The sequence below is a fragment of the Bombus affinis genome, chromosome 4 (genome assembly GCF_024516045.1).
Source record: "Bombus affinis isolate iyBomAffi1 chromosome 4, iyBomAffi1.2, whole genome shotgun sequence".
Lineage (NCBI taxonomy): Eukaryota > Metazoa > Arthropoda > Insecta > Hymenoptera > Apidae > Bombus > Bombus affinis.
In genome coordinates this window covers 2,248,315-2,273,123 of record NC_066347.1, presented here as the reverse complement: position 1 = coordinate 2,273,123, position 24,809 = coordinate 2,248,315, and the positions used below count along the sequence as shown (strand labels likewise).

Below are 24,809 nucleotides of genomic sequence, written 5' to 3'. Positions count from 1 at the left end.
ATATTGGCGTACGATTTTGTAAGTATCGTGGTTCCTACGCGAAACCTATGAAAATACGTGTAGTATATCGAAATGATATTCGGGAAAAAGAGAACGATCGATCATTACGAATTTTATGTTAACAACAATATTTATTACATAATAATTACGATATATATATATATATATTTATATATATATATATAATAATAATAATAACGTCTATGGATTTACAGTACACTGTCGCGCTAAACCTTAATTATGTATAATATGCAATGGAATGATTACAAGTTGTTAATACATCCACGTTTCAAGCTTTCGAGGCATTCAGGGCTTCGTTTGCTTTTTTCAGATTGGCTCGAATGCGGTGTAAAGGGAACCGTGTCCCTTCGTCTGCTTCACATTTCGCTCTTCTTCGCTCTCTTTCTCTCCCGCTCTCTCTCTCTCTCTCTCTCTCTCACTCTCGTTCTTTCGGCGGGACCGATGCTCGGGTTTGATCGAGAGTAAAAGATCGATCACGATCTATTGTCGATATTTAATTCGTTCTCACGGGCATCGTCCCAAAACGTAGGACTTTAAATTTCATGTATATATATATTTTTTTTATATATAGATCTTTATCTGTATAGATTATAGAGTTAAGAATAAATTCTCTACACCTCTTACAGTGGACAACGTAGGATCTACGATAAAAAATGGACAGTTTCGGTTGTTCGATGGGTATATGACAAAACAGAAATCAATTTCTAGCGCGGAGTCTTTTTCTTCCGGGAGCCAGAACGATGCTTCAACAACTTCAACGAGCTGTGCGTTTCACATTTTCTTAATATTTTTGTTGCTTTCTATCCTCTTATTTTATTTTTTATATTTATTATTTATTTATTTTTTTGGTTTCTTGCGTTAGTACTAGTAGCTATCTTTAGCGTTAGTGTGTTTGGTATCAGTATGTTCGTTTTATCGTTGTCGATTGCTTTGGTACGTTCCATTATTGTTTTCATTGAAGTTATTTCTTGTTTAGTTTATTCTCATTTGGACCCTTTCGCGACGGTAACGTCTATGTAAGAATTTTTATCATCCATTTCGGGTTCCGTGTAAATTGTCAAGGAGTAATTCATACGCGTTATAAATACAATTTTATTGTATAGCATGATTCATTTACAAGGCGCGAAGCAATTCAACTGAGATTCGAAGTTCAAGTCTTTGGAAAGCGATAAATTTTGCGCCGTTTGTACACTCTTTATGTCCTTCTCTCCTTGTTTCGGGATATCTCTCTCACTCGAATACGAATATTATGTTACACGAGAAACTTCGAATCCTGCGATAATACATAGTTTAATGAATTATTCTTCGTTGACGTCGATTGATATTGTTGAATGGAAAACATTACGACTATATAGAAAGTAATTTTCTGTAACTACCGCTAAAATGTAATTCTCTATCTACTGACTATGTTTCTGAAAACCGTCTCAAAAGGGTTTAAGGAAACTCATATCATTGTTACTAAATAAATCTACTTTTTTTTTTCTTCTTTTTCTTTTTTTGTTTTTTTGGTTTTAGTGACGAATCACGGTGAAGGGAAAAGTTTGAAAACTGAGCAATTCATGCATTATCCAAAGAGGAATTTAAGAACATCTAAGGAGTCTTTTTTTAATTCTACGTGTTAATTATATTCTGCTGTGGCATCGTTCTACTCGCGAAGAAATAAATATAAAAGACGAAAGTAAAAGGTAAATCAGTATTTTACTATCAGACTAAATTAAGGCTTTACAAAGATTCATTGTATTTTTTTGTTTCTTCTCTCTCTTTATTTACATCATTGTTTCTTTCGTGCGCTACGTGCCATTTGGACCGACGTACACATCTATTTACGTCTCTTGGACAATCCTTATACTGCTAACATGACAATCGGTACGTTTGTTGATCGGACCCGCCATTGCGCGGGAATTTCGAAGGATTTGAAGAGCACATCGCCTTATATTCTTAAAACTGCTCGGAAATGACCATGCTCGAAAGACTGGCGCGGTTTGTATTGTTTAAGAACTTTCGATTGATCGTCTTTTATGAATAATACGAAGAAAATGAGCGATCTTCGATTATACGTGATTTCGATAAATCGCGAGTGCTACATGATGATAGTTGATGGTTGCTAGTATGTCTTTATCCTTGAGATAAAACTTATCATCGCGATACAGGTACTTAAGAGCTAGAAGAAATGTGAAAGAAAAAAACACAGACGAGTAGATTTATTTGTAACAAATAGCGCAGAAAGATCGAAGGTAGAAATAAGATACTTGAGAAATAATTAGTAGGGAATTCAACGATTACTTGGAACTTTTAAATGTACCGTTTTATGATTACTACGTAATGTAGTTATACATTTGGTAAAAAAGCACAGGCATCGAGGTCTTAGGCACATGTATTGTTTGCTCGCGTATCACTGTAGATCCATTTCCGCCAAATGCTTTCGAGCGTGTTCCAATCGTTAAGCACAGTGTTGAATTTTCTAAAATTATATATATTCTTTAGAAAAAAGGTTCCTTGACGATGCAATCAATATAAATTGATCAATCTTTTCAGTGTAAAATACCATTATCATATTTCTACCCACTTTTTGTCTTTAATAGAAAGCTATCAGTTGAAGCAAAATTCTTTAAATAGAGATATTTAACGTACAAGATATTAAATACGTAAATAGTGTTGCTCTTTCGTAGGAAAAACGAATAAAATGTCAATGTACGCTTCTAAAGTATAGCGTAGAAAGAACAATTGAATTAAATAGAAACTTCATGAATTAACCATATCTGTTGTTTTCTAACTACTCTTTAAACTAAGGGATTAATATTAATCAATGAATTAGCATAACGTCAAATAGAATTCCTTCGATCGTTACTTTCAACACTGTTCGGTTCATTAACCTCGTTGTTAACGTACACTATCACGAGCCAGCTCAGACCAATTGCCACTTCTCATCGATTCGAATGTTTTCCGTCGTATTTTTCTATATCGTCGTGTGTTCACTCGATCTACTCAACTAAATCACTACGCGTTGCGTGTTATTCTTCTTTAAATTAATTATTATTAGTATCAATAGTAATATTATTTTTACTTGTCGCACCACGACCACGATCGACACGTTCATTTCAGTACTTCATTCGATTACTCATAATCTATTATGTTAATGATTATTTATCGATAATCGTGCCAATCGATAGTTCCACTTTTTTACCTATTATATTACCGATATATTCCTGCCTCGTTCGATGATTAGTTTCCCCTATTGTATTCCATGTTTTCTTCATTGTATTTATATAGCATATCGCTTTTTTACGTCACGTCGAGAACGACGACATCGATCGATTGTCATACATCAGTGGCGGTACACACGGAAATCATTTCGAAAGCAATGAAAGGCACTATTTAGACGTTACGTGGACACTGGTAGTGGCACCGATAATAGTCATAAAACGGTACGGTATTTCCGCCTCGGAAGATAATTACAGCAAGTTTGCTTTGTCGCTCGCGTGCACGTTATTGCGGATTTTGTCATTCCTAGGTTTCCACGTGATTACGATACGCTGACCCGAACTGTAACTCGATTCGATAATAGCCGAACATTTCCAGCCAATTTCACTCTACACTTGTCAATGCTTTCTGTTCGAACTTACTCAGGATTATCACTATTTCATTGAATTATCGATTAGTCGGCTAAGTATGAATAAGATTCAGTTCAACACAGGGTTGGTCCTCCTGGACGTGTTCTCTAGTGCAACTGCAACCTCGATGATGAGTTTGATCGGATGAAGTAGATGAACGTTTATTAAAAAGAGGAGGTAGCTTCACGTAAAAAATGGCGAGTCTGCGTAAAAGTATTCAAAATCCCATTGTCAGTCACGTTCTCTGATTTTTGCTACCATTCCTTACATCGTACACTGGTCGGTTGGATATGTAAATAAAAAGATATCGATGACTTCGAAGAAGTGAGTTAAAAAGTAACGTTGTATTTCAATGTTATTTTCGTTATATAGAACTTATAATTTCAACATTCCTCTCAACTGTCCGCGTTATTATTCCGTCGAGACTTTTCGATCTGACGTTTCGTTTAACATTTATGTAAAAGCTAGACGAAACAAAACGATAGGATATACCTTGAGAAAAAGAACGGACAACATTCGTTCCTTGTACATACAGCGCTCGTCGTAGCTTCTCGATCGATGCCGGGTGCTCGCGGCGCTTATCTCTCTTTTTTCTTTTTTTCTTTCTTTTTCTTTTTACAGTAAATCCTCCTTAATTTCCTCATTAAAGTTTTTCCTTTTTTTAAGTACAATGCTGCATTAATAACATGACTCGAACATGCTAACGATATAATCGTTTATGATAATTGGTCCTGAACAAATGATAGAACCAAGTTTTGGTTAAGTGTTTAGTGATCATGTGTGTCAAGCGCTGTTCGCGCGCGATAAGAATGCCGGATCCTGATCTCGATCTCAGAGAAAGACTTCGACTTCAGGATCCAGAAGATTGGTATGATATAATCTAAGAATCTGCACTCTCTACGTTACGACTACACTTACACACCTCTATTCTACACTTCCTATGTTATTTCCAATGATCGATTTTATGTATATTTAACGACTGTCTTTTTTTCTACGCCGATGCATGTATGAATCGACGCGTACTACTTTGCCGACTGAAACGCTGTATTACTGGTGCCATGAACTATCGAACTATCTGTAGATAATCAAAATCGCTATTACAGTCGCGATTCCATAAACTATCGATAGAATACTCTTGCAATTTACATATTTTCCCAGCATTTCACGGATATCATCTATATGACGATTGTATGTAAGCTCGACACGTTTTTGTCGCTTAAAAAAATTATAATGAGCATGCAAATAAAAGCAGCTCAAAACAGTGTTTGATATACGCACGTTCGACACATCGGATAGTAAATGCAGTTTTTAACCCAAATACAAGTTTTATGCCAACGCATAATACATTTATCGAACATTGATCAACTTTGTCGGCAAAGGTGTACGTATTATGCGTCGTTATTTCGAATGACTTTATGTACTTTGCTGTCTGGACTAGATATTCTGATCGGCAATCATATTCTGGCATCGAGTCTTCAACGACCCCTTTAAAGGGCCCAGAGATAGAAATGAATTAAACACACGAAACGGTAATGTTATGTTTGTTTCGTTTCTCTTCGTATGAAGTTAATATTATCCTAAAATTACTTCAATATAATAAACGTTACATTCAACCGAAATTAATTGTCAGAAATGAATCAACGACTAAATTATCAAGTTCTTCTCCGCAAGTAGTACATGCGATAAACAAACACGGGCTTCGAAGTGGATCTATCCTTAATGCGAATTTATGCATATGCGTCTCTAATTAAAGGTTTCTATTCGTTCTCTTTTTATCTTGCAACGTACAGAGGATTAACCGAATCAAGAGAAGTATGTTTATTCGTGAATTCGATTCATAGATATTTGCTGTATTTGGTAAGCTCGTGTTGCTCGAAATGTAATGCGGTTAGGTATTTGAATGCCGAGAGCGGAATATTTTCACGTTAAATTCCAAGCAACACCAACTCAATTCTTAATATTATTAGGTGTCATCGGTAACAATCGATAATTCGTTTGGGTTTTTCGTATTATAGTTTGTATGATATAACTGATACATAGCAGGTAGATATATCACTGGAATAGCATGTAAGATTTTGGAAACGTACGGAGGAAAATCCGTGTTTTGTTTCGAGATTTTTACCTTGATATCCATCTTCTTTCGTTTCTTTCTATACACGTTTCGTATTCGAACTCGGACAGGCGTAATGTAAGCAGGATTTCGTAACGATCATGTGAATCATAACCTTTACGAAATCTTCAAATACACCTGACATTCTTCTTCTCACGATACATTATCTTCTTTCTTTTTTATATATGTACGTATAGTTAACGTTATTACTAATGTCGTTATTAGTAATGATATCGTTACATGATTAATACGGCTCGATTTGCGTGCAAATATCTTTTTGTTTTACTTGCTGTCATTAGGCGAATCGTAGAGTACACTGTACTACGTTGAACGGACACGAAATAAAGAAACATCGAATTATATTGAGAATCAAATGACGTCTAGTTTCTATCATGAGAATATAACTCGAATGGACTTATATATGATTATCAAATATTAGTGTCTTTGAAATGTTCATGGCGTGATATTTACAAAGTTTTCTATGCATCTTCGGCGATGAGTAGTGGGGGGGAAGGACAACTCGAAAAAGCGTTAAGGCCCGTTTACATTTGGGTATCTTTTTTTTTCATCATTCACTATAAGTCACAAACTATATGTAGATAGCTGTCGATTTAGACTGACGGAAATAGTTATCGTTTTCATCGAGGAAAGTTTCTCTCGTGTGGGCTTTTAACAACGCGTTCTTTCTTCGTTAGTTCTCGGGACACGTGTCACACGCAAAAAAACGCTACGTTTATTGTATTTATCAACCCGTTTTCTTTCTTTTCATTCAGTCAAATTCGAAGCTTCAAGGTCAACGATGCAATAAAATATATGAATTTCCTTTTTTTTATAGCAGTCGAACTCAGTTAATACTGTATAAAGTTAGTTTTCTAACAATTGATTTTATCTTTTCTCGAAGGGTACATATAGTATATAATATATATATATATATAAATATATATATATTTATAATAATAATAATAATAATAATAATAATAATAATAATAATAATAATAATAATAATGCTTTGTTAAATCTCGAGACGTCCTCGTAATTATTTCGTTAAATTTAGTTTGAAACGTATGTATCATGGATATACGTGTTTTTCTCTTCGAACCGTGTTTCCTTTTTTATTTTCCTTTTTTTCCAATTTCCAAGATACATAGAGATCACCGTGGACTCGTCACTACTCTGTTTTGTTTAGCTTCCTTCCAGCCTCTTATATTTATTATCCGAGAAATAGTTTAACGGAACGATAACGTAAGTTATATAATCGGTAGGCCCGTTACATATCGAAAAACAATAACAGTATCTGCATATATAACACGTGGTAAATGTATATATAATATGTATATATACCAATATGTTTACAGTTTCACGCACACGCGTATGTATACTCGGGATGAATATGCGGAATCGAGGGGAAATCGAGCGTATACGGATCGAGACATGCCATTTATTTCGCGTTATGCTCGATTTCACTGGCAATTGCGCAGATTCAATTTCAAGAACTCAACGATCGAAACGCCCCTTAATTTTGACCCAATTCACTCGCTAACGAATCGCCATTCGCAACCATCGACTATAACAGTTTTGCCCATAAAGTAAGGAAATTACGAAACGATACTAGTAAGAGTATATTATAATCGAAGGATGCTGTTGCAACAAGAACTACTGTGGCACATCGCTGCGAGTGAGACCGTGTTTAAGCATGTACGTTTCGTTTCTCTTATTGGAAGAAGTTTTTGAATTTACCGCCGATCTGCCGATTCGCTTCGATCGACTGAGTTCCCTGTACAGAGAGCGTATAATCTAAGATCGTTACTTTACGAAGCTATCACGATCGAAAGCATTGTCTTTTTTGCACGAAACTAATTCGATCGTAGTCTCCGTGGTTAGTTAGTTACGTGGTCCATGCGAAAGTGAAACGACTGTTAATTAAATATAGGGAATAAAGATATAAAAGGTCGTGTTACTCGTATGAAACAAATAATGCAACGACGGTCAAACGATAATGAAATTATCTTACTTCGCATAAAGTTACGCGTATCGATTATAGTGCAATCGTAACTGTAATTGTACGAATCTTTTACACGAACATGTATTATCGATCGGTAAATACAAAGCATCGCCAACATTTTCCTTAAATAAAATTGTACTGCTATTATAACTCGCGCAATTCAAGACACAATTTACACCGTATACACATTATACGTCTATATATATCTCCGCGTATACTATATACATAGAATATATAGCATACATTTATATGTTTATATATATAAATATATAATATCTAATAAGATTAACAGCATCTAATATCTTATATAAACATCTTATGAAACGTTGCCACCAATTAAACATGACGAGAAAGGAAACATATTCTGCAGACTATCGATCGGAGTTCGTATATGGAAGTCAGGACATCTTTTGCAAAAAGTATTCAATGCTTCGTCTCGAGATACCTCGAAGAGGACGCGTTTACTTGAAGATCGTTCAATTGTTACATCTACAGAAAAAGGTAATGGTAGATAATACGTATATACAAGACGCTACACTCCATGAGAACATATTGTTATTTAATACTAAAACCTCTCTTAGTGGTATTTTATTGTTGTTTAGTTTTAATAATAGATCGTTAATATCTACTAAAGTATATTTCCTTTGTTTCTTGTAATTTCTTTTTCTCTTTCTCTTCGTACTTTACTCGCTCACACTCTCTCCCACCCTTTCGCTCTGTCTTTCTCTCACATCTATATATTTCACTTTTATCCTCGTGCACGGATTATTTTTTTCTTCGAATAAAGTCGATCGATTACATCGGGGAGATGGTCGCATCCCCGCTTCTTTCCCTTCAATTTCCTTTCCCTCCGCACCTCTTTCATTTCTCTCTCTTTCTAGCTTTTCCTTTCTTCCTTTTGTTCAGAAAAAATCCTGCATTCTCGTTACGGTACAACGTCCACGGATATCGTTGAAAAGTACGTATACATATATATGTATATGTATGTATATGCGTTTTATTCTACATATACATATGCGCATATATATGTATAGAATTTATCAGGTGGGGGCGAAAGCAAAAACGGAATGGAACGAAACGAAACAAGATAATGCTTCTGTACATTTGTCGCATCTGCTTAGAACCATTTGGTGTGCATTACCTTTATGCTGGACATCTCTCAACGATCTCTTAGTCCTTCTTGTCTCCATCTTCGGGGTCCTTAAGCGTGTGCCATTGAGCGATAGGACGTCTCGGGGATGCCAACATGTCGGACCAGTGTCTCAATTCTGTTCCGCTCGCGTTGTACCCCAAGACGACCTTCCCAATGGGTTCTGATGTGCCGATACGATCGTAGTCGACTACCGTGACAACCAATTGCACTTTCTAAACGTGAAATCACGCATTAGCGCATTGCCTTCTCACAGTGGATGTTTTTTCTTTCTCTCGCCATAACTTCCGAATCGTAACGTAAAAATATGGCAAGAAGCCATAAATTCCATTAGAAATAGAAATATCGGTCAATGATAAATGGAATATTTATATGAAAAATACAAAAATATATATATATATGTACATGTGATAAAGATATAGAGAAAGGAATTTATGGTTGTTTAGAAAACTAGTCTACAGAAATAGAAATTGTAAAAAATAGTTCATATCATTATTTAGGATGCAGAATTTTTAATAATAAATATAGAAAAATATGCGCATATGCAAGTGATAAGCAGAGCTTGTTTAATAGAACTTACATTGTTTAGTTTAGAGGTGTTCATTCTTTAGACACGTCTTACTTTCGATTCGAGAAACATGCAAAGCTTCTAGGCGACATTTTTAAGCTCGTACGAAAAAAAGTAGCAACCCTTTACACGATATAAATGTAGCAGAGCATATATTGTGTATTATAAAACGCTTTTTACGATTCGGAAGTACGGTATTTTGAAAATTGTAGAAAATCAGTCCCTTCATAAAGCACCTTTGGCCCTATTTTAAATAAACAGTGAAATATAGAAAAATCAAGAAGATAACATTTTAGTCCTTCTCTTTTTTCAAAAATAGAAGTTAGAAAGAGCTTTCTTGTTTATTTATAACAAGATTATTTACGCAAGTAAAAACGGCGTGCACTATATTACTCGCACTTTATGTAGGGTATTTCATTAACGCATTACATACGGATCATTTAATCTCGCTCTCGTAAACTCGTTTTTATACCAATTATATTTAAATCATCCGTTTGCAATGGATTTGAAGTATTTAAACAAATTTCTTATGCTATGGAGGTACAAAAAAAATTAGAAATAAAATTATTGTCGTGGCTGTTGTCTAAAAGATAATTGAAAAAGTAAAAAATGTGCTAATTAATGTAGCAAGAATAGAAGAAGTGGTGTATTGTTACTGTTACCTGTGTCTGTGGACCGTGTCAAATGAAGGGTACGAAATAAACGGGTGATAATAGAGAAATTTCAAAGATTCGTACCTGTATCTGTTCGAAGGGTACCTCAAACGTGAACGATTCGTTGTAATACGGATTAAGAGTGCACTTTTTGATGGACGTTTTCTTCTTCTTCAATCTTTTGCCATTTTGCATCAAAGCGATCTTTACATAAGGATCCGACAGGCCACCGACGTCCATTTTCTTCAGATTTTTCGCTTCCAGGATGACCACCGTTAATTTACCGGCCGTTGGCACGTAACGTAGCGAGAAACAAATGTCACCCAATTTGTTATCCTGTAATTGATAAACTTACATCAACTTTATTATTCATACGAATATTGAAGCAATCGTTTCAAACGATAATTATACGTAATTGATAAAAAACACTCTTTTATTAGCTCTAAAATAGCGTCGAATACTCGTTCTTGTTAGCAATTCAAATTATTAGCAAATATATAGACAGTTTCGTTATATTAAAAAAACACTTTGTATTTCAAAATAATGTACAGGTTGTTTGAGATGAATTACTAAAGTTTAATAACAAATGAAAAAGAATACTGTACAATTTTTAAAGACACGACAAATTTCTCGAAAAGATAGAAATAAATTATGAGCGATGAATTGCTGAAAAATAATTTCCATAATATAGTATCAGAAACAAAATTTGTAATTTTGTAAATAAATCATATTCTATTAAAAATAATCAAGTATCTACATGCTTTTAAGCAGTAGTATCCATTGATATGCATCATGAAGAAAAATCCTTAGGTAATTCTTAAAAATTATCTATTCTTACGAGTTAATTTAGTTTCTATTCAATTCAATATATCTTCCTTATATTTACAAAAAGTATTAAAACAAATTTACCTGGCCACCCTCGCCCTCGACACTCTGTAGTTCTCTCCATTCCTCGATTGTCTGAGCCAGATCGACTTGGCACAGAGGAACCTTCACTTCACCGATTTGGTCGTGTTTGGAGAACCTGTCGAAGTCGAAGATCGCGAAGACGAGCGTCTTGTTCATAGCGTCTGCGTATGCTACGCTCTGAAAGACGATTGTGTACCGTCAGAAAAAGCAAAAGAAAAAGTCGTTTGCGTTTCGTTGAATGGTCGTCGAGACAAAGCAATTGAAGAGAAAACGAGACTAACCTTGAACGTGAAAGTCTCATTGAAGACCGGATTGAGCGTTTTCCTGTGCACTTTCGTTTCGAATTTCTTCTTCTTGTCCGGTAGCAAGTAAACCTTGACGTAAGGATCGGAAGTGCCACCCATGTCTAAAGCTGGTAGCTCTTCGGCTTGTATCACAGTCACTGCCAAGCTATTCGTGTTGAAATCGTATTCGAGCTGTAAAAATCGATTCGTCGACGTATTAATATATTTTATCGGCGAAATATTTTTCAACAATTTTGTTGACAATTGATTTATCAGATGCGTTCTATTTTTATTCACTGTATCTTCCTCTGTAGCAAATTAAAAGAAAGTGACGGAGACAGGAGCTTACGTCGTGCATTGATTACACACAGATATACCGCTATTGAACATATTTTCTATGAAGAGAAGCTCTTTGTATTCGTTTAAAAATATTTCAATAGATAAAGCCACGGAAATTCCCATCTACTTCTCGCACGCTGACCTTTTTTTTATATAAATAGATCTAGTTCTTAACCTCTTCCCCGGAGAATATTTCCCTGCCTATGTTGAAATGGCTACATTTAAAACAGGTAATTCTTCCATACGACATTTTGTCACGATGAACTATGTCGTCATATCCAATAGGGTCGTTTATTTGGCGTGACGAAATATTTCGTCCTTCCCGATTAAGAAGTTACACTAACTTCAAATAACATTTTTTAAACGCTTTTTTCAACTTTGTAGTGTACACATAAAAATCATACGAAAAACTCTGTGCGATTTATCAATTGAATAAGACATTTAACTTAAGTTAGACATTTCATACAAGTTATACTTTTGCAAGCTTTATATTGTATGATCTTTGAAATCATCGATCGGTTAGTATTCTTTTCGAGAAACTTCGAATTACAAATCACAAGAACTTCTTTTTTAATTGGAGACTAAAAGATCGATGACGAATATAACGTAGCTTAAAGATCGTACCTTATATTGAAGTTTTCCAAGTTTCACCTCGCTTTGCTTACTCTCGGCTTCATCCGGTTCTTCGGCGTTGTCAGTCAGTTCTTCCATATCCGGCTGGACCTTAACAAATCGAAGTGGATTCCACGAGTGTAGAATGTGCGTCTAACATCTACATGAAGTCACGGAACACCGAGTACGTACCTTGTCCTTGTATGTGCTGCCTAATAGCTGCACGGACTTGAGGTCTACCGCACCCTTCAGCCCTTTTTTCCCGTCCTTGGATCGTCTTTTGCGACAGCATCTCCTGATGCAGCAGAAGCAGATTCCGAGAACTACTACGCCTACGGCTACTCAAGCGAAGAAGGGAAAAATCGAAAGAATCGAATTAAAAAAAAATTACTAACTTTGTGGAAGCTCGATTATGTTTAAAAAAATGGCGTCTCTTAATAAAGTATCGTGCAAAAGTTTTAGACCATTAGCGTTTTACCCTCGCTAGTTTTAGCTATAATTCTATAACGTTTTCAATTGTTATATGAAAATGAATCATTATAGATTCTCTGTAATCTCCAAATGAAATAATTCTTGACGTATTTCGGCATATTTTATTTTTCAGTTTCATTTCATCTTTTCATAAGTGTCCTTGCATTTGTGAATGGATCACAATGTGTTAATTGTTTTGAATTAATCAACATTTTTGAAGGGAATTTTTAATTCTTGAATCATATCCTTCTTAGACGATTTCTGAAAAGCTTTGCAAATTTAAATCAAAACCAGAATAGTGATATATATTTATAATTTCAATTTTTAGTGGTCCAAAATTTTTACATCGAACTGTATGCTTATTTTGCATCTATGCAAGCGCAGTTCGGAAGCGCGAAAGCGGTCTTGTTAATTCTATCATTTTCCTTTACTTATATATTTATTTTGGTGCTGTTTGTATAATGAATGTGATTTTGATTTAGATCATGAACTACATAGGTATATATATGTATGTGATATTATATAGTAAAAATAAAATGTGATATGTTCGAGTGTCGTCAACATTTAATGCAACTGAAACAAAGAAAATTTGCGTGATTAATGTTTGGATGTTATGTGTTGTTCGAATTATCTGAAAGAGTAAAATGTTTCATCGACGATTGTTTTTCTAGAAAGGGGTACGGGGTAAATATTTTGTTGCTTTTATATTAATACAATTTTTTATAGTCATGTTAAATATTGAAATGTTTGTACTATCTTTTACTTGTATTATTTTTGAATCTTATCGGATGAGATCTACTCTTATTTGAGAATTTTTGTGTGCCATTGTAGTAATCAATAGATCTATGTCTCTTATTTATTGGCTACCACGCGAAACTTCAATTTAAAGCCTTCAAACTTCTCAATATTACACTAGAAAGACTAAAAATATTTTGCTTCTATAGCATATAAATTAATTTTTCGTTTATAGTTTCTTCCTTTTCAATTTACAAATAATTCTATTTTTAATATTTATAACAATATATACACTTCATGTCTTATCAATTAAAGTGTACTCAATTTGCATCTAAAAAGAAACTTGTAATAATTCATAGTTTTAGAGATTTTGAGAGAAAGAGAAGTTACTTCAAAATTATTGCAGCAAAGAATCTAAAGAACCCAGACATTAAAAAAAAATCAGTATCTAAAAGATTAAGATTGTCGTACATCAAGATTTTCTAAAGAGAAACGTAGGTGTCTTTATTTCAAAAATGTAGCTCGTTTTACTTTGCGTGGTGGTCAATCTTTCGGCGGGTAAAATAATAAGAGTAATCAACACGCGACTGTTTGCTTTTACCTATTAGGATCGCTACGAGTGCCCATGTTGGTATTCCCATTTCCTCCGCGAGTTCAACGCCGAGGTTCTCCACTTGAGTCTCCAATGTTTCTTTTTCGGTCACCGCCTCTGTGCCAACTAAACGCGATTATATAACTTTAGTTATTGTACCGTGGAAAATGTGACGCGATCTTCATGCTTAAAGACAAAGCGAAGAAAGATTTACCTTCTTTTATTTCCTCTTCCGTGCTCACAAATGTCTTTAGCGTCGACTCAACCATCTCCTCCACCGGTTGCGGTTGCGGTTCTTCCGGAACCTTCTCCGCCTCTCTTTTGTAGATGGCAGGCATTTTCTGTAAAGAATAAAAGTAAATGAAATAAATATTTTATTACATATACACTTTTCTGTTATCGAAAACTCTTTTCTTGTCAATTTATAATACACGATCAGTTCACAAAAATCAATCTGAAGGCGTTCCCTAGTTTTGAACGTCGATATCTCTTGATAACCAACTTGATAGCTACGATTCTGTAATACTGTACAGTAGCAGATAAAGGAAAGTTTAAAATCGATATAATACGAATATTAGTAACTTTTTATCGTATTGATAACAGTCATCTATTTTATGGTATTCATTGTTCTTATTAAATACAAATCTATTTTGCGAAATTATGATGTCTTCTTAGAGTCTTTATTTTATAAACTTTCTTCTGTCCGTCACAATATGTAGAGTAAATTTACTGTCTGATTTGGAATTCTGTATATATATATATATATATATATATATATATATATATATATATATACATTAATTTTGTGTTTCACAACCATTTTTACGTATATTCTAATGGGACTAAAATTTAATGCCTAGAATATTTTCTAAAATAAGAAAGTTATTTGCTTATCATTTGGCAGAGAGCATACGTACAATGTTATAAAAACTGGTCCATATATAGTCCATAAATAGAAAAACTGTTGCACTGCATAAGTTCGAAATTACATGGTTGTCGTCAATGATATTTTAAGAAAATAATCGATTCTTTCGTTTGTGGATATTTTAGAGAACCTTAATTCAAACAAGTCTGTATTCTGAATTTTCAAATGGAGCTTAAATTTATTATTATCGTGATCACCGAGGGGAATATAAAAAACTCCACTGCTTCATACAGAGTGCAATGAAAATTAGAGAAATTTGTCGAGAGTACTAAGATAGCGTACCTTCATATAGGATAATATAATATTAATTACTAATAGGGATAGAAATAATATTTAAATGGATAGTACAAACAACACTATATCAAAGAAATATTGTTACGTATGCAACATCTACTTATATACTTTTCTAATATTATCAATTTTCCTTAGGCGAAAGCCTGACAAAAAACAAAAATAAAAAGGAATTTTTATCATCATGCGAGTATGTATATTTAATTTTAACACACTCCGACCGAAGTGTTGACACGAACTCGAGCAGCACCACTTTTAATGCATTTTTTAAGTATGTCATGGACTCCCGATCGAAAAAAATAACCGTTCTTCGTGAAGCAGTAAAATTCTTTCATGCGAAACTCACTATCGAGATAAAGCTGGTGGTGAAAACCACGGGAAATCTTGAATTCTATTCTCGCTTGCAATTCTCTCCCAAAGTTTTGTCGCTCTTTTCATACAGGCCAAGATCCGGTTAGTCGTAAGCGCATTCCCCGAAGCAAAATTTAGCTCGAAAGGAAACGAGTAGAATAAAGTAGGTTTCTTTTCTTAATTTGTCCTGTAGTGTGTGTCGATTTAAAATGTTTCAAATGCTTTAGGAGAAACTATATTCTTAGAATTATATTCTTTGATCAAAATTTTTATCATAATTGGAATTCTTCTAATTTTTTAAAATCCTTAAATTTAATTATCGAAAACGAATTACATGGTTTTACTTATAATTTGTAAAATTCAATGTGATTTCTTGTTTTAATTTTAAACGATATTTTTTAATACGTTTTAATATTTCTTGCTTTATTTTAGATTTTTAATCCCTTCCAGAGTTGTTTTTTCTCAACTTCATCACGTTGATCACGCGCTCGATATAGTTTCGCAACTTTTCGTTATTCTTAATTGTAAATTCATCGTGACAGAATTTGTTGATATTAATTTGTAATATTTCGGTTTCAGATAACTACAGATTTTTATCATAATGTGTAGTAGTTTAAGAAAACCAGAAACTTTTATTATGATATTTTATTTTCACGTTGAAGTCTTGACGTACGTTGTGACTTTTTGGAGAGATTTTTTTTTTCCATCCGAACTGACAGATACAGTTGAAATAATTGATATCGGTTAAATGACACAGACAGATCTGTCTGTATCGATCGGAAACTTTGGTATTTAGCTCAGTCAATTTTAAGAAATAAATTCTTTTGGATTTTAATTATTAAAACGGAACGCAAAGTTTCATTTATTCATTTCATCCAGCGTTATCGATATTCGTAAACCTTCAGCAATAATTCTTTACGTGAATATATTTCAATTATCCCTTGTCCTTTGTTAATGAAAAAAGTTCATTTCTTTACGAATTTTCTCTACAATTATGCAACGTTAAATCTTTCATATGTCACCGTCATATTTAATCACTACTTAATTATAGACGCTATTTAATTTCAAAGTTCGATAATATTTTAAAATCGCCATGTCAATATCACGACAGCACACACTGGTAATTCGTTCTAGAAAATAGTTCGACTTCACGTACATTTCATGAAATTGTCACGCAAACCACATTTACTCATAAACATACGACTAAATTTAAAGAAAGAAAAAAACTAATAATTTTCCACGAACTATACAAGCTACGATCTATTGGAATTTCAATGTTACATTTCCTGCGTTTTAATGGACTGAATCATAATTTCATACTACAGAAGCGGAACTCGTAATTACGATACGAGCGCTGCGAGATTTTACAATCAACGCTACGCTTCCGCATGCGGAGATTAAGTTCGCATGTGTATCATGGTCTGGCAACTGTGGTAGGTTTCTCAAGATTTATGATATAATACCAACGCTGTTACATATTGGAGCATATTTTTGTATGAAAACTCGTGTAGTGATAAAATGTGTAATATCGGTGACACGAATAAATGAAAGCCAGGATATGGAATTTATTTTCTTTAGAATATAGGCTCTCGTTAGCGAATAGAAAATTGCTTTTTCAAAGTAAAAACAGTGCAGAGTAAAAATAGCAAATTTAAATTGGGAATTCAAGAAACAGCAATGTGACTAACGGAGTTGCTTTCTTAATAAAATACGATTACTAAAATTGCGCAATAAGGCAGGAGGAAGGAAGTAATGAATGATATTCAGAATGAAGCGAAATACTAGGAAAAAATTCAAGCCAAGAGTTAAAAACAAATCTCCTACAGTTTAATAATATATTAAAAAGAAATGTTTATAATAAATATGAATCGTTAATTATATTATCAGCGACGCTGTTTTTCATTCATAGATTGATTGTATCGGATTCGCAACCATCGCGTGCATTAACTCTGTAACGACCTCTCTTGCTTCCGGGTTCTTTTTTTCTATTCCCTCGGGTGCTCGAATGCATACAGTATGCCTACGGCTGATTTTTAATTAGCAAATGTAAAAACGTCCATCGGCTGGTCTTTGTAGCGAGCATTTATTCCGTGCTTTTTGAAAGCTCGTTCCAAAAGGTTACTTGAAATCTGCGATATTAAGGACGTATCTGTGATGGGACAAAGCTTTTCAAAATTCATGGAAACTGTAAATTTTGCCTGAAAAGAAGAGTCCAGATAATTGTTTGTTACGTAACGCAAAATAACTTTTATGTCTTTATCAAATTTTAACGAATTTGTTATTTATTTTCAATGTATACACTATATATATAAAATAATTAACAAATATATGTAATATATATATGCATGATTGAAATGCAATATATATATATAATGTATTTACTTAATAACTTTCAAAAAGCGTAATAAGAATATAAATACTACAGGAAAAACAGATATCGATAATATCTGTCATATTTATTTATGTGTAATGGAAAACCAATGTTTCATATCTTTCACAGACAAGATTTAATTTCGTATAATTAAAAAAGATTCCAGACATTTGGATTTATTGAGAAAACGAGAAACCATTGTCGATCTAAACGATCTGTAACTCGACCAATTCTAACAAGTTTGTATTTAACTACGACGAGTGTTTGTTCGAGCTGTTGTATGTCACCGGAAGTATGGTAACATCTTCTCTACCTTCAATTCCAATTTTATCGATATGTATATTCACGTTCTATCTAAAACACGGACGAAACATGTAGTAAAGTCGAAATATATAATAAAATCACAAAGAATACGGTCAGTTGTGATCTTGTGACATTGTTTAAGTGGCTTTGAGCGATCAATTGACTTTGCTCCAGCTATATATACGAAACCTTCTTCGTCCTTACTGTAGTAGCTGCAATCTCCTTGAATACAATCTCCTAGTACGTTTCTATTTGACTTTCATTAAGCTCTTCCATTAAGCTACGTCTTCTCTCATTAGATCTTCAAATAATTTTTAAATGCACGAAATCCTGTTAATCCTCTGTAGGATGTTTTACTTTCTTCTTAAGCATTAGGAATGTTAATGATTCACATATATTTCATCTTGTAAGAGTGATGGAAAAATAATTTTGAACAATTTTGCTATGAAAGGGCACGGAGAACTTCGAACAATGTATTTTCATATAAGTCTGAATAATTTTCGTTATTACTCGTTTTCAAAATTTCGAATGCGGTGGCTATTTGTTAATGTTAATATTACCAACACTGAACATGTTAATTTTTCACGCCACCAAAGCGTTATGTGAGATAATACTTGTTAAAGATTTTCATAATTTCCTAATGATTTATCAAGTTTATCGAATTTTTCCTAAATGTTCTAATGCGATAGGTCGTTTTATTCACTTCAGTATATTTTGCCTAAGCTCAGAAAAATCCCTTTATGACAACTTTCCAACAGACTTAATACGCAGCAGCTTATTTACAGGGGGGAAAAGGAATCGCTTCAAAGAAAGAAGACTCGATGGCGCCCCATTCGTAGAAATAAAATGGCGGTATGCCAGAAATAACAATGAGTATCTCGTAAGATTCTCTATTCTCATCCATAGAATGTCACCTTGAACTAAGTTCGAGGACACAAGGGGAAATTGCCACTGAGAAGAGTTGCGTGGGCGTGCGTTAAGGGGAGAAAAAAAAAAAAAAAAAAACTACGGAGTAGGCTGATACGCGAAAATTATGGCTAGGGAGAAAGAGGATTCCTACCTACGTAGAAGGGAAAGCAGGAAGCCAGGAAACACGAGCAGTAAGATCTTGCAAAGAATATAGTAAAGAATTATTTTAGCCCACTGGCATGTTCGTGTCGTGATAACTTTCCCCTCTTTGACTACATATACTTGGTTATCATTCCTTTCCTTTCGATAAGACGTCTTCTTTACGTTGCATTTACGCGATGATATTACGTACCATGGAGTATGAAAACATACTCCATATGATTACGTTTCATTATTCCATTTTATGTTTTCTTTACATTTCATTTTACCGGATTGGTACACGCGAAATATATTTTTTCTAAAGTTGGAAATTGACATCCGCTTGTCATGTTGTAGACTTTGTTCAATATTAAAAGCAAAAATTAAAATTTCATATGAAATGTTATATTGCTTTATAATTCAATATTAATATTAGATCGAAGAAGGTGCAAGAAAAGTACGACAAATTTACTTCTATCGGTTTTCTGATTTGGATCTCATTTCATAATTGAAAGAAACTATTTTAACATGACATAATTGAAATGGGAGCAATCCTGTAGGTCCGAAAATAAGTCTTTTAAATATACACGGTAAACTTAAGAAGTTGTGCAAAGAATAATCATATTTTGACGTCATCTGATAATCAAGAGAAAGAATTTTAACATGACATAATTGAAATGGGAGCAATCCTGTAGGTCTAAAGATAAGTCTTTTAACTATACACGGCATTTGCGAAGTTCTTCCAAGGATAATATTTTTCAAATATTGATTCTCAGGCAACGATTTGGTGATAAAAATATATATTTCATAAAAAGATTGAATAAAAGGACAGCCTTTGCAAGATAAAACCCATTTTTTAGTTATATATTAATATACAATATATACAATAACATATAATAACATTTTAATTATATATACCCATTTTAAATTATACTCATTTTTAAATTACTCTCTCTGCGATCTTCGATTGTTTTATAATCACGCTAACGAAAAAACAATTCACTATAATAAAAATGTTTTGTAATATTTATACTTAGTAAGCAAACAAATTTACAATCTGCAATTTGTCGATACATATTTCCTTTTTAAAGCTTTTGAAAAAGCTTTCCGAATGCATCGATAATCCTCGAATCAGTGCAAACCCAAATTACGTACGCGAAACTCAATTTCGCTTCGCTTACCACTGAAAGTTCTAGTCAAATCATTAAAAGTCACAAGCATCCTACTTCCTCGTACTTTCACGGTTCAAGAACTCCGGAAACTTTTTCTTGTAGCGTTCAATCAGGTTCGTTAAACAGTTAATATTACACGGTGCGTGTCTCGATGATTATCGGTTACGTCAGTATTTATGATGACGTATTAGAGAACTAAAGTATCGTACTTCGACGTAATAATCAGCGGAAATTGGTTTAAAATATCACGGTTAATATTAAATATCGTGAAGCGATAGGAAATGTTCGAGAATAATCGGTGGGTGTGGTAGCTTGTCCGACTGTCTAACTGCCTGACATCGATAAGACTTTACTACTTGCTACGGCGAGTCTTCCGCTTGAAGCTGTGTCTGAATCACTTCCTGATGTATTGGAAGAGCAACGATTCCCTTTACTTCCATGTAGAGATTAATAGATTACGGGTATTTATTGAACGTATATGAAATTATTATAATCAACTATACATAGTTTGCTGGCGATTATTGATTAGTTGGGGATTAGCTTTATTATAATATTATTTTGATACTATGATCTATAATACGATTTCACTGTATTCAGAACCAGGTATCAAATAATTTCGTTCCCTGGAACAAGCAATTTCTCGCTAAAAATTCAGTTTATTTCCTTCTGTAACATTTCAATAATAACATTCCATAATATGAAATTTATATTTATTAATTCATACCCAGGTTCATATTTTTTAATTTTCGTTGCCAATTGCAAATAAAGCAAAATTCACTGTTTTATGCGTCAAAGGGTGAAAACACGAATTTCCAACAAATAACGGACATTTACAGTTGGTTTAACCGAAATGGTAGAAAATCAAAATTGAACAATCCTCTCGCGTTTTTCCGAATAAAAATCGTGGCAATTCTAACCAATATGTCGTGAAACAGGAGCTAACATTGCGCTAAAAATTCAAAGAAAACGTTTGCCTTATCAATCAGCGGATAGTAAATTTTTCATTTCGTCGACTTCGACATTGGCCTCCAATAAAATGCGATAACGCGATAACGGAGGCGCAACCCAACAAAATAATCGTTATCGTCGCGGCGACGATAAATTGACGTCAGGCACGCGTCACCCACGCACGCAATAGTCGTCGGCGTTCTCCACGAGCTGGCAGCCATTCTTAGAGACAAAAGATTCGATGTTGCCGTTTCATTCTTTCTTTCTCCTCGTTCTTTTTTTTTTTTTACCTTATTTTTTCGTTTCATTTTACCGCATTGCCTCTCGTTTCAAGTATAATCCGACGAAGGTACGCGTTTTCGCGATCGTTGAAATACCTAGGAACACTCGGGAGTATGGTTTGCAGGAGTATACGCTGCTACTTTCTCTTAATTAACTTAATTATAGAAGGTAGTTGACGCGGAACGAAAGCTCGAAAATCTACGACGAAAAATTCCTCGCCAGGATTAGCCGTAAAACGGATAAATTAAGGCAATTGCACGGTTATATGGATTTTTGTTTCATATTTTAGGGAACAGTTCTTTACGGTTTCGGTTTAAGGTAGGGTAATAAATACGTATAGTTTTTGGTGTAATCTTTATTTACTTTTTAATTGTGGAGTTCAATAGAGAAAACAAATGCCACAATTTTAGAAAAAATAATTCTCGTAGAAAATTCAATACTAAATTGTAATTACATAAATGTTTTAAATGATTATTGAGGGGTTCTTCAGATTGCGGGTATTTCTCGAAATATTCCTTTTTGCAGATTCCTTTTGCATTTTTATAATCTACAGATTTTATTATACGTGACTCTGAATTTCTGGAGAGACACCCTTTTTCGATCTAATATTTTAAAAACTACAAAAGAGACACTTTTAAAGAAATTTGAACTTTTACGAAATGCCAACAGAGAATTTTTATCAATTTTATCTCGATACTTTTAAATATACAAGTATTTTTTTTAATTCATCTTTTGTACTTTTAATAATACCAATAACTTCGATGCGTTCGAAATGTAAAATTGCAAAAAATTAAATTGAAAACTAAATTGAAAATTGAGTTATAAGAGAGAAAAATTAATTCATAAATATTTCATTTACTATCGATAAAATTTGGCGTCAAATTAACCTACAAAAGTAAGTTTTTCCCCTCATATTTGTTTTCTATTCGATAAATATCTTTAAAAACTCTTATATCTGTTTTTATTGCTTCATATTTACTTAAATGTACGTTTAATGAGATACTGCACATACGTAACCACTTTCAATGTCGTAATCATTGGAATGTAACGAGGAAACCTGATTGATATTCGAGAAAAGGACGTTCAGAATCATATCATCTCTTTAAAGCTCTGTAATTTTGTATTAAAAGTAAAGTAATCGTTTTTCTCGATATCATTTTCTTCTATATTAAAAATGAAGTTTGTGCACTATCTATTTCGTAGGCTTTTTATAAATGTTATGATTCTATAGACGAAAGGAAAATTCAATTTTGCTCCTCAGTTCAACTCCTCAATTAAATGCTCTTAATACTATTAATTACTTATAATAGTAATTCTAAAATTCATGAATAAATGCCAAAAAAATTTCTTGTTACATAACATGTAGTTACTATTGGATACATTAAATAAATCAAGAATTCACCAATTACTGTTTTAATATTTTCTATAAATTCAATATATTATATTACTGCACACGTATATTTGGCGAATATCTGATGAAACATACGAAATGATAATAGTAACTTTTGTTCAACTTATCAGCGATATTCATATTTCAGAGTTCGCGTCTATTTTTATCAGTTTTTTCCATACAGCAATTCCATTCTTTTTAACAATTGTTTCATTAAGTCTGTGTTTGTAGAGGTCTTTAATGACGCTCTAATTGGTTGCGAGAGCAAGGTGACGATGTTATTAATATTAATAATATTATCCTCGTTTGATATCATGGATATTAATGTTATCGGTGCTCTTGCAACGCGATACATATTCATAACTTTTTTGCATCATACGAAGATTAAAGTAGAACAGTTCGTTCAATAAAATATGTAGTGCAATTTGGAAAATATGAATAACATAACACGTTTCTTTAACATAAACGTGTATTATTTCTCTTTGCCAAGTTTGTATAATTTCGTTCATAAAAATTTCATTGCTGACATGCAAGCTCGAGTAAAGGAACGAGTCTTATAAAGCGGTTCGTGTAAATCATTTTTTCTTTGAATCATAAACAACTGCCGTTTTCTGTGAAACCGAGATTAGGTATGCAGAGACATTTTAAAAGGCGAGAAAATTAGTTTTCTTCCGATTTACCGTGACGGTGAGGGAAACTACAAGATATAATCATAAGAAAGAACATTTGTAATCGCTTCTCTTGCTTTATCCGCCTGAGGTATCTTAAAAAGATATTAAAGCCAGAAATATATAACCCGGAAAGTAATTAGAATATAAACAAATTCTTTTTATTTAATGTAAATATTATTTCGTGTAAATAATTGTAATAATTTATAGAGCGGTGAATTTGTTTATCAGCACACGTAAGGAAAAATTATCTAATCTGCGTTTGAATATGCAAGATCGATACCTAACTTGGCACTGTGGAAAGCAAGAGGCATACGTGGGCGTTGCAGTGACTTAACGTGTGTTCTTCGATGAACATAAATTTCTTTGACATGTAATCGTATCGTCGATCTTGTTGCAGTTCATAAAAATCGCTAGAAAAATCGTGACACGTATCGAAACGATACGAGTAATCGATAATTGTTATGTTACGTCAACCGTATAGTTGTTTGCCGTCTACAAACAAACGATTTAAATTGTAAATTTGTACTGCTTAAAACAAACACAAGATAGCATTCATTCAATAGAACAATAAAAGCGTGTGTTAATTTTAACCTAGCGAGATGGAATTTTTTATTCTTTTGCTTTTATACAGTTTTTGATAACCGAACAAACAATAAATTTTTACCGCTTTATAACTATGTATTTTTGAAGTATTTTCTAATTAAAGCATATATTGATATTGATGTTATACAAGGATTTATTCGGTGCTTTCTCTTTCTCCATTTCTACTCGTGTATTTCTACTATTATATTCGTAATATAGCTGAAATGTATTTGCAGTATTCGTCGCAGAAGATTGCAATAAATCCTTCGTATCGAATTAATTTCTATTTAGGTTCTTCTTTGACAATCCTCATAATTTTAATAATAATATCTCTCCCATTATAATTCGGTATAATTTAATTTCCCTAACAGAAGAGAAGATCAAACAAATAAAAATTGCAAAAGTGTAAAAAGTCAGCT

At 33.3% G+C, this 24,809-nt stretch overlaps 1 protein-coding gene across 3 annotated transcripts in view; it reads right to left on the bottom strand.

The window, feature by feature from the left end:
* Positions 1-111: 111 nt before the first annotated feature.
* The window catches only part of LOC126915287 (synaptotagmin 1), a 35,468-nt gene continuing 10,770 nt past the window's right edge, over positions 112-24,809 (bottom strand). The window contains exons 1-9 of one of the 3 annotated variants that reach the window (XM_050719846.1): positions 15,620-15,638; positions 14,272-14,398; positions 14,067-14,183; positions 12,452-12,597; positions 12,272-12,370; positions 11,306-11,500; positions 11,025-11,201; positions 10,200-10,451; positions 112-9,109 (exon numbers count right to left, since the gene is read on the bottom strand). In XM_050719846.1, the coding sequence (XP_050575803.1) occupies positions 8,915-9,109; positions 10,200-10,451; positions 11,025-11,201; positions 11,306-11,500; positions 12,272-12,370; positions 12,452-12,597; positions 14,067-14,183; positions 14,272-14,395 (1,305 nt within the window). In that variant the 5' untranslated portion in view covers positions 14,396-14,398; positions 15,620-15,638 and the 3' untranslated portion in view covers positions 112-8,914. Of the gene's footprint in view, positions 9,110-10,199; positions 10,452-11,024; positions 11,202-11,305; positions 11,501-12,271; positions 12,371-12,451; positions 12,598-14,066; positions 14,184-14,271; positions 14,399-15,619; positions 15,639-24,809 lie in introns of those variants that run through there. The other 2 variants (XM_050719847.1, XM_050719844.1) reach the window with 2 other exon arrangements.